This window comes from Melanostigma gelatinosum (assembly GCF_949748355.1).
Source record: "Melanostigma gelatinosum genome assembly, chromosome: 10".
In the NCBI taxonomy this organism is placed as follows: domain Eukaryota; kingdom Metazoa; phylum Chordata; class Actinopteri; order Perciformes; family Zoarcidae; genus Melanostigma; species Melanostigma gelatinosum.
Window position 1 is genome coordinate 16,348,235 of NC_136643.1, and position 14,705 is coordinate 16,362,939.

A 14,705-nucleotide genomic window follows, 5' to 3' on the forward strand; every position below is an offset into this window, starting at 1 on the left:
AAGTCCAAGGAGTCCCCCTTAGGTCAACAGCTTAACTCATCTCATGTTTCAGCCCATTCAAGCCAAGCAGAACACATTCTCCCCCTGAGGCCAACAATTACCCAAGAATGAAAATGCCCCACAGCCATTTGTCGATTCTAATCACCGATGACAAAGCAAATCAGATTGTAGAGACAACTTTTACCAGTCAATCCTCTTTATAGATAAAAGCCTGTTAGCTCAGGATTCCTATTTTGCACCAGGTTTTTATACACTGAAAGCAACTTGTAGTTTTGGATTACTATGGGCTAAATCCATATCCAGGAAACATGGTTTCATAGCTTTGTTTTTGAATTTGTTATGTAACTTTTAAAGTACTAGGAAATTCACAGCCTTGAGGAAAATATCTAGGGTATGAGTATTCTGTCACAATGAATGTTTTTCTGTTTTACTGTAGGAACAGCGGTTTGTAAATGTATTTTGTTGTCACTGTTTATTCACTGCTTTTGCATTTTGTTTTTACATGCAGTTGAGGATCCTTTCCTGGTGGTTGTAAGAGACAGCGTCATCTATGGCATTTCCTTGAACCCAGATGACAAGAGTAACGATGCTATGGTCCCGATCGCTGGGCTTCAGAATGGCTATGATGTTGACTTTGATGACAACGAACAGAGCATCTACTGGGTGGAGCACCCGGTGAGTTACTGTCCTGTCACTGTTCAGTTCAGAACTTAGTTGTCCTCCAAAGACAACTTTGAGATTGTGGTTAACTTTTTGTGTCTTCTTTTGTCCACCAGGGTGAGATCCACAGGGTGAAGTCAGATGGTACTAACAGGACAGAGTTTGCCCCGGCTGCCATCCTTGGCTCCCCAGTCGGCCTGGCCTTGGACTGGATAACAGAGAACCTGTACTACACCAATCCAGCTACACAGTCTATTGAGGTAAGACAAATATTAACTATGTCCTGTTGTAGTTGTTTTCACCGTCACTGACTTTAATTTTCACTCAGATAAATATATATTCTTTTGTGATTGCACTTGTACTAGGAAAACAGAAAATAAGTGTGACTAAGGGCAGTGTCACAACACAGCGATGCCGTACAATAATTGCACCTGTTTGTGTTTGTGTTCGGCCAGGTTTTGAAGTTGAGAGGGGAGGTACAGTACAGGAAAACTCTAATCACAAATAACGGCTCCCCAACTGGTGCTGGCAGTCCCGTTGGCATCGCAGTGGACCCAGCACGTGGGTAAGCCCCATTTAACACAGATCTGGCACGGCCACTCATCCCCAAAGCTACTGAGCTCCAGCAGTCTCCTCATCACCATCTGCACTGCCTCCAGACAGAACTCAAAGCAATGTTACTGAACACCACACTGCACACTCAAACCCCGGCAATGTACAATAGAGTACAATTAAGAAACAATAAGGACATTTCTAAACCATCGCTTTTCACTCCAATGTGAAAACATTGAAGCTCTGATTATGATCTGGTCCTCTGTAGGTTGAGGACATTTTCTAAAAGCGTTGATAATCCAGTGCCTGAACTCAGAAAGTGTCCTTTAATTCAACAACTGTATGCAAGGCTGGTATTCGGAGTTTCTGAAACGTTCATCATTTTGAGATGAAAGATTTTCACTCAACAGCGTTAATTTGTATCTCAGTGGTTTGACTATGAAATATATGTACTGCTATCAAAAAGTATTACGCATAGAGATCTATGACCAAATTATAAATGTCTGAGACACAAAACCTTACCTCCATTCTTGAATGTCTTCTCAGCAAACTGTACTGGACAGACCAGGGAACAGAGACCGGCATCCCTGCCAAGGTGGCGTCTGCAGACATGGACGGCTTAAACCCTGTCACCTTGTTCACCAACAACCTCGATCACATTGAGTTCCTCACTGTGGACATCCAAGAGAACAAGCTGTACTGGGCTGTTACAAGCACTGGCATGGTGGGTCTTCACTCTGTTAGCTCTCTACAATTTGTTCATTCTATATGCTTCTCACAAACGTAATATGATATGCGCTTGGTATTTGTACATAATTAACATTCCACATTTAACTGCCTGTCTGGCATGTGATCTCCACAGATTGAGCGTGGGGATCCAGATGGGAGTAACCGCATCACCATAGTGACAGGCCTGTCTCACCCCTGGGGTGTGGCTGTCTATCAAAACTACCTCTACTTCACTGACCGCAATTTTGAGGTCATAGAGCGCGTGGATAAGTCCACGGGTGCCAACAGGGTTGTGCTGCGAGACAACGTTTCTGGACTCAGAGTTCTGAAAGTGCATTATCGGGAGAGTGAGTAACACAAGGAGACACCACCATCCTCATTCACTGCTGCCTGTGTTTCTGTACATCACACTGTATTCTCTCCACAAACTCAGCCTCTGCAGGTACATCCAATGGCTGCACCAACAATATGGGAGTGTGTGAGCAACTCTGCCTGCCTCGGACACAGGGTCTGTTTACCTGTGCGTGTGCCACGGGTTTTAAACTTAATGCTGACAACAGCACCTGCGCTCCCTACCAGTCCTATGTCGTCATCTCCACTCTGTCTGCAATCAAAGGCTTCAGTCTGGAAGGGACAGACCACTCTGAGGCCATGGTGCCTGTGGCTGGGAGAGGTCAGTGATTCTCATCAATTATCTGCAAATAAAAATTGTGTTTGAAGTTACAACAATGGCCTCTAATGACTGGGTTCTCCTCCTGCAGGCCGTAATGCTTTACACGTTGACGTACACATGGCGTCTGGTTTCATCTACTGGTGTGACTTCAGCAGCACTGTGGCGATACAAAACGGGGTCAGGCGGATCAAGCCAGATGGCTCAGGATTACACAGTGTAGTAACATCTGGAATAGGACGCAATGGGATACGAGGCATTGCTGTAGACTGGGCTGCAGGTATGCTGTTGTGCCAGCTCCCAAATGTGTTTGTTTTCATAATCGCATAATGTAACTAGTGTGCAATTAAATCAGGGCACTTCAATTTTATTTTAGGATCTTTGTCATGCATCCATTCAGTGCCTCTCTAATTTCCACATAAATCATGTATTTGTATCCATGTGAAGTAATTCCACAACACTTTGAACAAAGGTAGAAGTCTGTCACTTGTTATGGAGGTTTTGGTTCTATTTAAAGTTAACCAACATCAAAGCATCTTACCCTTATATTGTAGAATGTAATATAGACTGTTGATTGCATGACAGCCTCATTTGAACTTGATGTATGACACAGGCTTCAGGCAGCGGACTGCCCTGTAGAGGTAAAGTTTAGAAGCTTTATCATAATGCTGGACTCAGAACAAGGAGATCAGTCCCAGACAGGTGACAGGAAAGACGATTTAGTTAACTAGTTTTGGAAAAAAACAACAAAACACCACTGCAGGCAGGACAATCTGTTTCCTTGTTACTCATTCATAATTGCATCACTATTAGTGAAGGCATAACAGAAAGTCTGATGTGTATCAATAACACCATCATAATGTCAGCCAGTAACATTTAATATTAACACTTGAATTGTGAACTATCATACTTAGCAGTTTGTGACTGATGACCTCATGCTCTCAAGACTTATGATGCTAATTTAAACGCTGGGTATCTTTCCTCAGGGAACCTGTATTTCACCAACGCCTTCCTAACTGAGACATATGTGGAGGTGCTCCGCCTAAACACCACTTTCCGCAGAGTGCTGCTGAAGACCCAGGTGGACATGCCACGCCACATCGTGGTGGACCCCAGAAACAGATACTTGTTCTGGGCTGATTATGGTCAGAACCCCAAAATTGAGCGAGCACTCTTGGACGGCACCAATCGCACAATTCTAGTGTCATCTGGGATTATTACTCCACGAGGTCTCGCTCTGGACTGGCAAACTGGCTACGTCTACTGGGTGGACGACTCTCTGGATATGATTGCCCGAGTCAACCCTCAAGGAGGGGAGACAGAGATCATCCGGTACGGCAGTCGCTACCCAACTCCTTATGGAATCGCAGTGTTTGAGAGTAGTATCATTTGGGTGGACAGAAACCTCAAGAAGGTGCTCCAAGCAAGCAAACTGCCTGGCAGCACGGAGCAGCCTGCCGTCATCAGAGACAACGTCAACATGCTGAGGGACGTGACCATCTTTGACCAGCGCACCCAGCCCACCACTACCCAGGAGCTGAACCACAACCCCTGCAAAGAGGCGAATGGAGGCTGTGCCCACTTCTGCTTCGCCTATCCAGGTTCTGGCACTGGTAGCCAGAACAGAAAATGCAGCTGCGCCTTTGGTAATCTTGCAGCAGATAACGAGAGCTGTGTGGTGTCAAGGGATGATTATCTCATCTACACAACTGAGAGCACTGTGCGCAGCTTGCGCCTTGACCCCGATGACCATGCATTGCCCTTCCCAGTGGTCAATGTGCCACGTACATCTGTGGCACTGGATTTTGACCTCACAGACAGGAGGATCTACTTCACGCAGAGCTCAGGCGCAGGAGCGAGCAAGATCAGCTACATCAGCCTGTCCTCTCCCACCTCAGCTCCTACAGTGGTGGCTCCAGGTAGGTTTTGCAATTACACTACATCATACACTTTTATATATTCCTCTTTAATTACCTTTTAATCTATTATGGATGTAGGATTTGACACCAGTGGTATTGCTGATGTTGCTTTCGTCCCTGTTTTTGGACAGATCTCGGGGCTCCTGATGGCATTGCTTATGATTGGATAAACAAAAGAATCTACTACAGTGACTACGTCAACCAGAGCATCAGCTCGATGTCTGTGGACGGCTCTCAAAAGACTATTGTTGCCCATGTGTCCAGGCCAAGGGCCATCATGTTGGATCCCTGCAGGGGGTAAGACTAACACAACAAACAATCTCTTTGTTCATTAGTTGAAACTGAACTAAAAGGAAAAAAATCCTTTCTTGTCACACAGATACATGTATTGGACAGACTGGGGTACCCATGCAAAGATTGAGCGAGCAACTTTGGGTGGAAACTTCAGAACAGAGATTGTGAACAGCAGTCTCGTGTGGCCCAACGGACTGACCCTGGACTATCAAGAAGAAAGACTCTATTGGGCAGATGCCAGCTTGTAAGATCTTAAAAATAACATTGTTGAAATATATACAAAAAATATACAATCACCTTGTCAAACTACTGCTATTATCATTATTTTTGCTCGGCCATCAGACAGAAGATTGAGCGGTCCTCTCTCTCCGGGTCCAATCGGGAGGTCATCGTCGGCACAGCCATCTATCCCTTTGCTATGACTATGTTTGGCCAGTTCATCTATTGGACTGACTGGAACACACGCAGCATCTATCGGGCCAACAAGCATGACGGGTCTGACCAGAGGATCATGATTCAAAACCTTCCATCTCGGCCAATGGACGTCCATGTTCTGGCCAGCAGGAAACAGCAGCAGTGTGATAGTCCATGTCAGCAGTTTAATGGAGGCTGCAGCCACATCTGCACACCAGGTACCCGCAGTTTCATACTGTCCCTTTGTTTTCCAGCATAATATTCTTTTAGTGCAGTAATTGCAAACCCCAACTAATTGTATAAACATTTCAATGCAATTGTATCTTGTTAGGACCCAATGGAGCTGAGTGTCAGTGTCCCTCAGAGGGCCGCTGGTACCTGGCTGAAAACAAGCACTGTATCCCTGATAATGGGACCCGCTGCCAGTCAGGCCAGTTTACCTGTATGAATGGCCGCTGTATTCGTGCCCAGTGGAAATGTGACAATGACAATGACTGTGGAGACGGCAGCGACGAGTTGGAGAGAGTCTGTGGTAGGATGTTCTTCAAAGAGCTTGTATTCATTTTATTCTTTACTTCATTTCTTCCTCACTTATGTATTATTGAATTATCTTAAATGATCTAGAATTAACTGATTATTAGCCGTAGCGATCCTCATAGAGCCCTTACACCTCCAGCATGAGTGAATAACACCTCTCCTCTCTTTTAAATGCAATTCTTTATCTTCTACCCTCACTAATACTAACAACGTATGTGTTTCTGCTTTAACACAATTCTTTCTTAGGACCTAAACCTGCCTTCAACTATGTTGGTGTGTATGCATTCACTTCATGATTAAGTTTCCATTAACATGCAGCTAATTCCTATTAAAACAAATGAACACCAACAAATGAATCAATGTCCTTATATCTTTGCATGCAGTACCACAGCTGCTGTCTTCCTTTATTGCCTTGTCAGGTAAAATAAGCTTCCACTGCATGTGTATTCAGGCCTCCCCATTGGCCAGAGCTCTAACGTGTTCTTGACTGTGATTGGCAGCCTTCCACACCTGTGAGCCCACAGTGTTTACCTGTGGCAATGGGCGATGTGTGCCCTACCACTACCGCTGTGACCACTATGACGACTGCGGAGACAACAGTGATGAGGTGGGCTGTTTATTCAGACCGTGTGACCCCAACACGGAGTTCACCTGTAACAATGGCCGCTGCGTTGCAAAGGACTATGTATGCAATGGCATCAACAACTGCTATGACAACGGCACCTCGGATGAACAAAACTGCCGTGAGTATCCTACGTTTTCCACAGAAACAGAGGTAGATGTTCAAATCAAAGTGGTTATTAATTCTAACTTCTGATTATTTCAGCGGAGAGAACCTGCCAGCCAGAGCACACGAAATGTCAGTCTACCAACATCTGCATCCCACGGTCATACCTGTGTGACGGAGACAACGACTGTGGGGATATGAGCGATGAGAGCCCTACCCACTGTGGTGAGCTCGGCAGCAGTTTTAGGATTATAACAATTTTTTGCTTTTTTTTTCAGTTTGTTAATATCACTGTTTAATGTACAAGTTTCATCTAGTTATAGTCTGACTCGGCCTTTTTCACAGGCCTTTAATAAATGAACTGTAATTTTCACTCTCATCTATCGTTGGTGAGGGCATTGCATTGTGAGGCTTTTAAAGGGTACTCCTATGCTATTATTCTGTTCCATTGTGTTTGAGTGCATAAATGTCACACTTAGACAAAATAGCTGAAAGTAAATACAATGCACTCGGTAGTAAATAGGGAGGGATTTTGGAAACGGCCTTATACAGTAGGTTCAATGACTGGCATTGATCATAGACCCCCTCACAATCACCTTTACTGCCTCACAATCACTTTTACGAAACTGAAAGAGTTTTACAGAAAACAATTCAGTTAGAATTGAAAAACACTTCCACAAACCGGTGAAATAGAAATCTTTCAGTATCATTTTGAGTATGATGTTGCAGATAATGTATCTGCTCAGTCTGGGTAAAACAGGATTTTAATCTACCTAAAATTGCGAGACAGATGATTATAAAAGAGTCAGAAACAGATCACTCTTTACCCCACCCCCACTCATCAGCATATTAAGATTCCCACACTGACAAGTCCTCCAAGTGATTTCATGCCTTTCCACGTCCTCTACATAGCGGCATCCACATGTTCCCAGAGCGAGTTCCGTTGCTCCAGCGGTCGCTGCATCCCCGCCCACTGGTACTGTGATGGAGGGGCTGACTGCGCTGACGGCTCTGATGAACCCCTCTCCTGCAGTGAGTGTCGCACATCGCTCTCACCCCCAAAGTGGGCCTGTTGGCTTTTGTGTGTCTGCCGCCATCCCCATTATCAGCTGCTCGGTTATTGTGTGTCCGTCCGCCAATCTGCATCTGTGTGCTGGTGTGAGAGAGTGCTGTGAGTGATGTAGCGGAGAGTGCGAGTCAGTGGTGTATTTCTTTGTTGATGATGTGGTCAGCCAGGCCTCCTATTGTGTGCCGCATTCCTCTGTGGTGACGCCCCTCAGTGTCCTCTGACAAACAGCACCTCCCCCTCCCTTTGTCCACCAGGGGTTACAGAGCCTCACGTTGGCTTTTGTTTAGATAGCTCACCATGCATGGGAATGTAGAGTTGCCATGACTATTTTTGAAAGCTTTGCCAGTGTTGTATTGTGCCTTGCGTGAAAGCAGTGGGGGAAGTACCTGAGATAATTACAAATCACAAACATTTAAAAAAAGGGTTAATAATTTGGCAGAATACATTGAAACACAATCTTGTGCGGCGTTATCTACAGTTTAATGTCATATGATTTGTCTCTGCAGCCACACTGGTCAGAACCTGCAACACAGATCAGTTTCGCTGCGATGATGGCAGGTGCATTGCCTCATCCTGGATCTGTGATGGGGACAATGACTGTGGCGACATGAGTGACGAAGACCAGAGGCATGACTGTGGTATGCATCCTTTCATTACCACTTTCTCTCCTTCCACTTCTTCCTTTCTCTTTGTCCTCATCCTTTTCTGCAGCTTCCTACTTCTTCATCTCCTCTCCTTTGTAGCCTGTCCTCTTGTTCCCCATCTCTTCTCCACTTTGCCCCCATCCTGCCTCCCTCATCCTCTCGTTATTCAGGATGCTGATGGATTAGGATGCACACCACTGGGGGAGTGTTGTGTGGGAGACACTGGCAGTCAGTGCCCCGGCATCTTAGTCTCCTGTAGAAGGTCTCCAATCTAAGGAGTTGACATTCCTGATTTCTCCTGCCTCACTCGTTACTTTGTGCATGTCTCTTTTCTCTGGCTTCCTGGCTCAGGGTGGATCAGGACTCTTATGTCTCACCAATGTGTGCTCCAACAATAACATGCCTGAAGCTAAAGACTTCAGCACTGCCTGAGCCTCTGTAGGAGACTCACTTCAAACAATGTGGATCGATCTCATTAGATGGATAAAGAATTTGAAGTCATGGCTGCTTGTTTTGAAATACAGTTTGGAATGTTTGGATTGGCAAAAATGCAGGTTGACATTGGGTCGTCACTAGGGCTGTCCTCAAGCAAAGAAATTCTTCGTCGACTAACACAAATCTGTTGATTTAATCGACAGATCTGTAGACTTTCTTTCCACAAAGAATCACACAAAAGCACCACTTCAAGTTTTGCGTATTCCAGGGATGTGTTCATACTTTTCTTGGAACTAAGTCATCGACTAAAGACCGAGACGAGTCGAGTAAAGAAAGTCGACTTCTCATTATTGTGCTTCTTGTAAATCCCCCTGCCTGATTTTTTTCTTTTTTCATTCCAGGCAATCGCACATGTTCAAGTGCAGAGTTTACCTGTGTGAACAACCAACCACCTCAGCGGAAATGTATCCCACGTGACTGGGTGTGTGATGGAGACGCAGACTGTGCAGATGCATTAGATGAACATCAAAACTGTTCACGCCGATCCTGTGGCATCAACGAGTTCAGCTGTAGCAATGGGCTCTGCATACGCAACTCCTACAGGTTAGAAAAACAAAACTCTTTTCAAATATCATTAATTACATCATCAGTCTGTCTGGCAATTTGAGTTCATCCTTTGCGGCCTGTCATCTAAAATCAGGTGCGATCGCCGTAATGACTGCGGCGACAGCAGTGACGAGCAGAGCTGCACCTACCAGCCGTGTCAGCAACACCAGTTCACCTGCCAGAACGGCCGCTGCGTGTCTCATGACTTTGTCTGCGACGGCGACAATGACTGTGGGGATGAGTCCGATGAGCTGGAGCACATGTGCCACACACCAGCACCCACCTGCCCCCCCGGAGAGTTCAGATGCGACAACGGACACTGTATCCCCCTGAGGCAGGTGTGCGACAGGAGCGATGACTGCTCTGACAACAGCGATGAGAAGGGATGCGGTGAGTGCAAAGAGATGTTGAAAATAGCACAAGAAATTGTGCCATCGATAAAATGTTTTGAACCTTTCAGTTTTTTCAGTGTTTGCCTCCAGGGGAGATGTCAAAGAAGTGCTGGAGGCGAGAGAAATACAACCACAAATAGTCAACAACCAAATTATATGACAATTGTGCGAATACAAATGAATGTATAGCAAATGACAAAGGATGTTCTATTTCTTCTGTAGATACTGGATATAGCATTATCAGTACACAGACTTGGGATTAGAATCACATTAAAATACTGTGATTTTGATTTATATATTTCATATATGTTTTTCTTTCTCATTGGTTAGATTAGACTGCACAAAATAGTTTTCTTTGCCGACAACTTTTTCAGTAATTCTTTTGATGACGCTTCTTCTGTATGCAGGTGTCAATGAGTGCACGGAACCGTCCATCCATCACTGTGATCACGACTGCACCGACACAGCCACCAGCTTCATCTGCACCTGTCGCTCCGGCTACCGCCTCATGTCTGACAGCAAAACGTGTGACGACATCAATGAGTGTACAGAGACACCGAGCGTGTGCAGCCAGGTCTGCGAGAACACCGTCGGCTCCTACATGTGCAAGTGTGCCCCAGGATTCCTCCGAGAGCCGGACGGCCACAGCTGCCGTCAGAACAGTGACATCTCGCCCTACCTCATCTTCAGCAACCGCTATTACCTCAGGAACCTGTCAACGGACGGACAGGCCTACTCTCTGATCCTGCAGGGCCTGACCAGTGTGGTGGCCTTGGACTTTGACCGAGTCGAAAGGCGTCTTTACTGGATTGATGTGAGCCGCAGAGTGATTGAGAGGATGTCCTTCACTGGCACTAACAGGGAGGTGGTAGTCAATGGAGTTCTGCATGGGGAGGGCCTCGCAGTTGACTGGATAGCCAGGAAACTCTACTGGGTGGACAGCTTCTTGGACTGTCTCAAAGTGTCTGAACTGGACGGTCGATTCGTGAAGAAGCTGGCTGAACACTGCGTTGATGACAACAACACCTACTGCTTTGAAAACCCCAGAGCCATTGTGTTGCATCCCAAATATGGGTGAGTCGGCAGCAAGGAGGAATTAAGTCTAATGATTGAGCCCGACCAATATATCAGCAGGGCAATATTATTGGCTGGGCTGCAATTATTGCTTATCACAATATGTTGGTAACAGCTTCTGGTGGGTTGTCTCAAAGAAATTGCAGTGCAGTAAATTGCATAACTAAATGTTTTAAAGGCAGAATAATTATGCATATTTGATCTTTTTTGTCTTGACTACATTTTAGTATTGTTATTTTTTATTGGCACTGCTTTCCTTTAGTTTTTTACTTATTTTAGGGTAATACAGGCAGAATGGACAGAATCTTTGAAACAGTTTATTTCAGTAAGCATTCATTAATACATTGTTTACGGCAAATATTTTCATGTTATTGCCACTGTCATATTAGCCTGCTTTTATCTTACCAAATTTCCATGTCAGAAAGTGATCAAAAATAGTATACATGATCTATCAGTTTCTAAAAAAACCACTGTATCAATCTGTATCTTTCTCATTCTAAGTAAAGTGATTGAAACGCTTTTGTTTGGAAGTATAAATGCACTCTTCTTCAGATATATGTAGATGTCATCTAAAGTCCTTCTCTTGGCTTCCTGTTAGATTTGTATACTGGACGGACTGGGGAGACAAAGCCTTTATAGGTCGTGTTGGAATGGATGGAACCAACAAAGCAGCTATCATCACCACCAAGATAGAGTGGCCCAACGGGATCACCATCGACTACACTAACGACATGCTCTACTGGTCTGACGCTCACCTCAGTTACATAGAGTAGGTACACTTTGTCAGAAAGTGATCACACTGTTTCTTGCCCACAGTGATTGCAGTGAGACTTGTAACTCTTTCATTTCTTTTGTCAGATACTCAGACTTGGATGGTCAACACAGACACACGGTGTATGATGGAGTTTTGTCTCACCCGTTTGCCCTGACTGTGTTCGAGGACTTTGTGTACTGGACTGACTGGAACACGCGCTCAGTGGAGAGAGGCAACAAATACGACGGCTCTGGGCGACAGGCCCTGGTTAACACCACTCACAGACCGTTTGACATCCACGTGTGTCATCCTTACAGACAGCCTATTGGTGAGTCAAAACGTCAGAGTCTTGCGTTCAAGAGCTTTCAGTTGTTTATTATCTCGACACGTCCTCCTTAAGTTGATTTGAATACAGGGCGTTGACCACCAGCAGAACAATACCTGGCCTCTATTTGCCAAGCTGTGGTGAATTGAGATTACTTGACCGACTGTGGCTCTTCCTCTGACAGTAAACAATCCTTGTGCTGTGAACAATGGAGGCTGCTCTCACCTGTGCCTGATCCGTCATGCGGGGCGGGACCACACCTGTGAGTGCCCCGACCATTTCCTGACTGTCCAAATTGGAGGTGTGACCCGATGCCTTCCCATGTGCAGCAGCACCCAGTACAGATGTGCTAACAATGAACGGTTTGTCAAATGTTCTTCTTGTGGTCTTTTTATTTGATGTACAGCATTTTAAATATCAGTATAACGTTGTTGAACTGACCGTAATACATTATTGGCACAATCCAAATTAAACCACTGTTGAAATTTGTTGCTATCTCATGCCAGGAGTTTTGTTCGTATTAAAGCTCAAACTTGAGACCAGATTTCTTAAAGTTACGCTTTTATCACAAAAAGGCTTGTGCTACTTTCATCCTGCCACTACCTTGTGTATTTTATTCTCTTTTCCTTTACTGAATAAGAAGAAAATCCTGGTAGCAATATTTACAGAGGCTGTACCCTTGCTCCATTCATCATCTATAATTTCAAAAGGAAATATACAGTAAAGCTCTGTTTGCTCTCTTTACAATGGAAAACTGCGCTCCCTGCTGTTTGTTTTCATAATATAATCCATCAAAATCCTTCCGTAGTTTTACTGTCTTTTATATAATTATAGCTGTGTATAAAAATGATGTAGTAATACCGAATTAGGGATTTATCGACGTTAATACTTACAAGTTTACTTTTTACAACCACTGACATTTTTGCAGCCTTTCATGGAGTTATAAGTAGTTGTTGATATAATCAGTTTTGGAGTTACATGAAAAAAAATTTGGGCAACACGCAGAACATTTGTTGCCCTACCTCTGCAGATGTATTCCTATCTGGTGGAAATGTGATGGTCAGAGGGACTGCAGAGACGGCTCAGACGAGCCTTCCACTTGCCCGGCTCGTCACTGCAGGCTCGGCCAGTTTCAGTGCAACGACGGAAACTGCACTAGTACACACTTTCTGTGTGACAGCAACCAGGACTGCCACGATGGCTCAGATGAAGACCCTGTGCTGTGTGGTGGGTTGTGTTCTCTTAACCTACTCATTTTAATAGCAATTATTCATTTCTCCAAAATGTCATGTTTTCTTTTAAGCCAGTCGCTGTTTCTCAGGACTTCATGTAAAAACTTGTTTGGGTCAATTGATGGACTTGTCTTTCCACTAGCTACACACCAGTGTGAAACCCACCAGTGGCAGTGTGCAAATAAGCGGTGCATACCCGAGTCATGGCAGTGTGACGGCGAGGACGATTGTGGGGATCAGTCTGACGAGGAGCCTGCCCACTGCTCCACCAGGACTTGCCGCCCTGGACAGTTCAAGTGCCGAAATGGACGCTGCATTCCCCAGAGCTGGAAATGTGATGTTGATGATGATTGTGGTGACAACTCTGATGAACCGTTGGAGGAGTGCAGTAAGTTTCTTCTACCTTTGTTTTTTTTTTCACTACTAATGGGTCTTTCTTTACAAGTACTCAATCTGAATCTGAGTTGCATCAGATTAGAACGTTTTTTTTAAGCTTGATGTTCAAAAAAGTGCACCAGTCTTTTGTCTCCTTTACTTGATAACTGTGGTGTTTTTTTTCCCACAGTGGGACCAGAACATCGATGTGACAACCACACCGAGTTTGACTGCAAGACCAACTACCGCTGTGTGCCACTGTGGTCTGTTTGCAATGGCAACAACGACTGCAGAGACCACAGTGATGAGCAGGGCTGTGGTGAGTCTGTGACGACCATCCTTGAGACAGAACTGAGGTCCTGTTTACATCATGGCGCTGATTTGAAGACTGTTTGTTATTAGTATTGAATATGCCCCAAAAACTTTATGTTAAAGCTTCAGTTTATTATTTATCACATTTACTGAGTGAAGGGCAATTAGCCGACACCTCAGCCTCCTGTGGAACATTGCACAGTGAGGTAGTGGGAGGTGCTGATGGAGAGGGTCTCACCACTCACCCTCCCCCACCATTTGCTTCTCCCAGAGCACCACAGATTTATGAGCTGTCCAGTGGTATGGGTCTACATATATGCGTGTGTGTGTTGTTGCTCTGTCCTTGCGTGGGGGCAGGGTTCACACGAGTCTCTTTGTACTTTGCTACGATTCAAACACCCTTGCCGTGGCCCTCCCGCCTCTTATCGGAGGCCCTGACTCCATTAGTGCCATGCCAGCGCAGGACGGGAGATCAGTGCTAATCTTCCTGTAAGAATGCAGCAGATGGGCCAGGTGGAGGGCTAGGAGGGCAGGACTAGCTAACGCGGCGCTATCTTTGACCCCCAGTATTGTGTGTTAGAGACGGCTCAGACCAGCTCCCCTCCACTCCTCTCCCGTCTGTGCTTCTCATCTCCTGCAGTCTTATCCTCTACCGACACACACGAGCATGGATAGAGTTCACCCATCTGTCTTCGGAACGCTGCTCTTCTCCCTCTATGACTATTACAGTTTAATTAAAAAACAAGATGCCTTTCATTTCAAACTGACATTTTCATCATGACTCAATAGGCTAAATATTTTTCAGTGATAATGTGCTGCTCTTATTTATCAGGTGATCTACTGGAGCATCATATTTTCAAGTTTGTAGTGATCCTGAACTGCAATATGTCATACTGAGAGGTGTGCCAAATATTTTGTTCACCGCGTTTGTAAGCAATGACGGTAGACTTAATATTAGAATATTAGTTTCACACAGTATAATTCA

General features: G+C 45.0%; 1 protein-coding gene across 1 annotated transcript in view; it reads left to right on the top strand.

Moving 5' to 3' along the window:
* Positions 1-14,705, top strand: part of lrp2a (low density lipoprotein receptor-related protein 2a) — a gene marked incomplete at its 5' end in the record, with an annotated part of 43,731 nt that overhangs the window by 20,397 nt on the left and 8,629 nt on the right. The window contains 25 exons of the mRNA XM_079277230.1: positions 509-675; positions 777-920; positions 1,116-1,225; positions 1,759-1,936; positions 2,075-2,288; positions 2,375-2,614; positions 2,703-2,891; positions 3,598-4,530; positions 4,662-4,827; positions 4,910-5,068; positions 5,167-5,456; positions 5,570-5,833; positions 6,276-6,518; positions 6,602-6,727; positions 7,415-7,534; positions 8,078-8,209; positions 9,052-9,253; positions 9,351-9,646; positions 10,056-10,722; positions 11,321-11,491; positions 11,581-11,804; positions 11,986-12,163; positions 12,832-13,028; positions 13,176-13,421; positions 13,599-13,727. Coding sequence (XP_079133356.1) covers positions 509-675; positions 777-920; positions 1,116-1,225; positions 1,759-1,936; positions 2,075-2,288; positions 2,375-2,614; positions 2,703-2,891; positions 3,598-4,530; positions 4,662-4,827; positions 4,910-5,068; positions 5,167-5,456; positions 5,570-5,833; positions 6,276-6,518; positions 6,602-6,727; positions 7,415-7,534; positions 8,078-8,209; positions 9,052-9,253; positions 9,351-9,646; positions 10,056-10,722; positions 11,321-11,491; positions 11,581-11,804; positions 11,986-12,163; positions 12,832-13,028; positions 13,176-13,421; positions 13,599-13,727 — 5,985 coding nt within the window. The remainder of the gene's footprint in view (positions 1-508; positions 676-776; positions 921-1,115; positions 1,226-1,758; positions 1,937-2,074; positions 2,289-2,374; positions 2,615-2,702; positions 2,892-3,597; positions 4,531-4,661; positions 4,828-4,909; positions 5,069-5,166; positions 5,457-5,569; positions 5,834-6,275; positions 6,519-6,601; positions 6,728-7,414; positions 7,535-8,077; positions 8,210-9,051; positions 9,254-9,350; positions 9,647-10,055; positions 10,723-11,320; positions 11,492-11,580; positions 11,805-11,985; positions 12,164-12,831; positions 13,029-13,175; positions 13,422-13,598; positions 13,728-14,705) is intronic.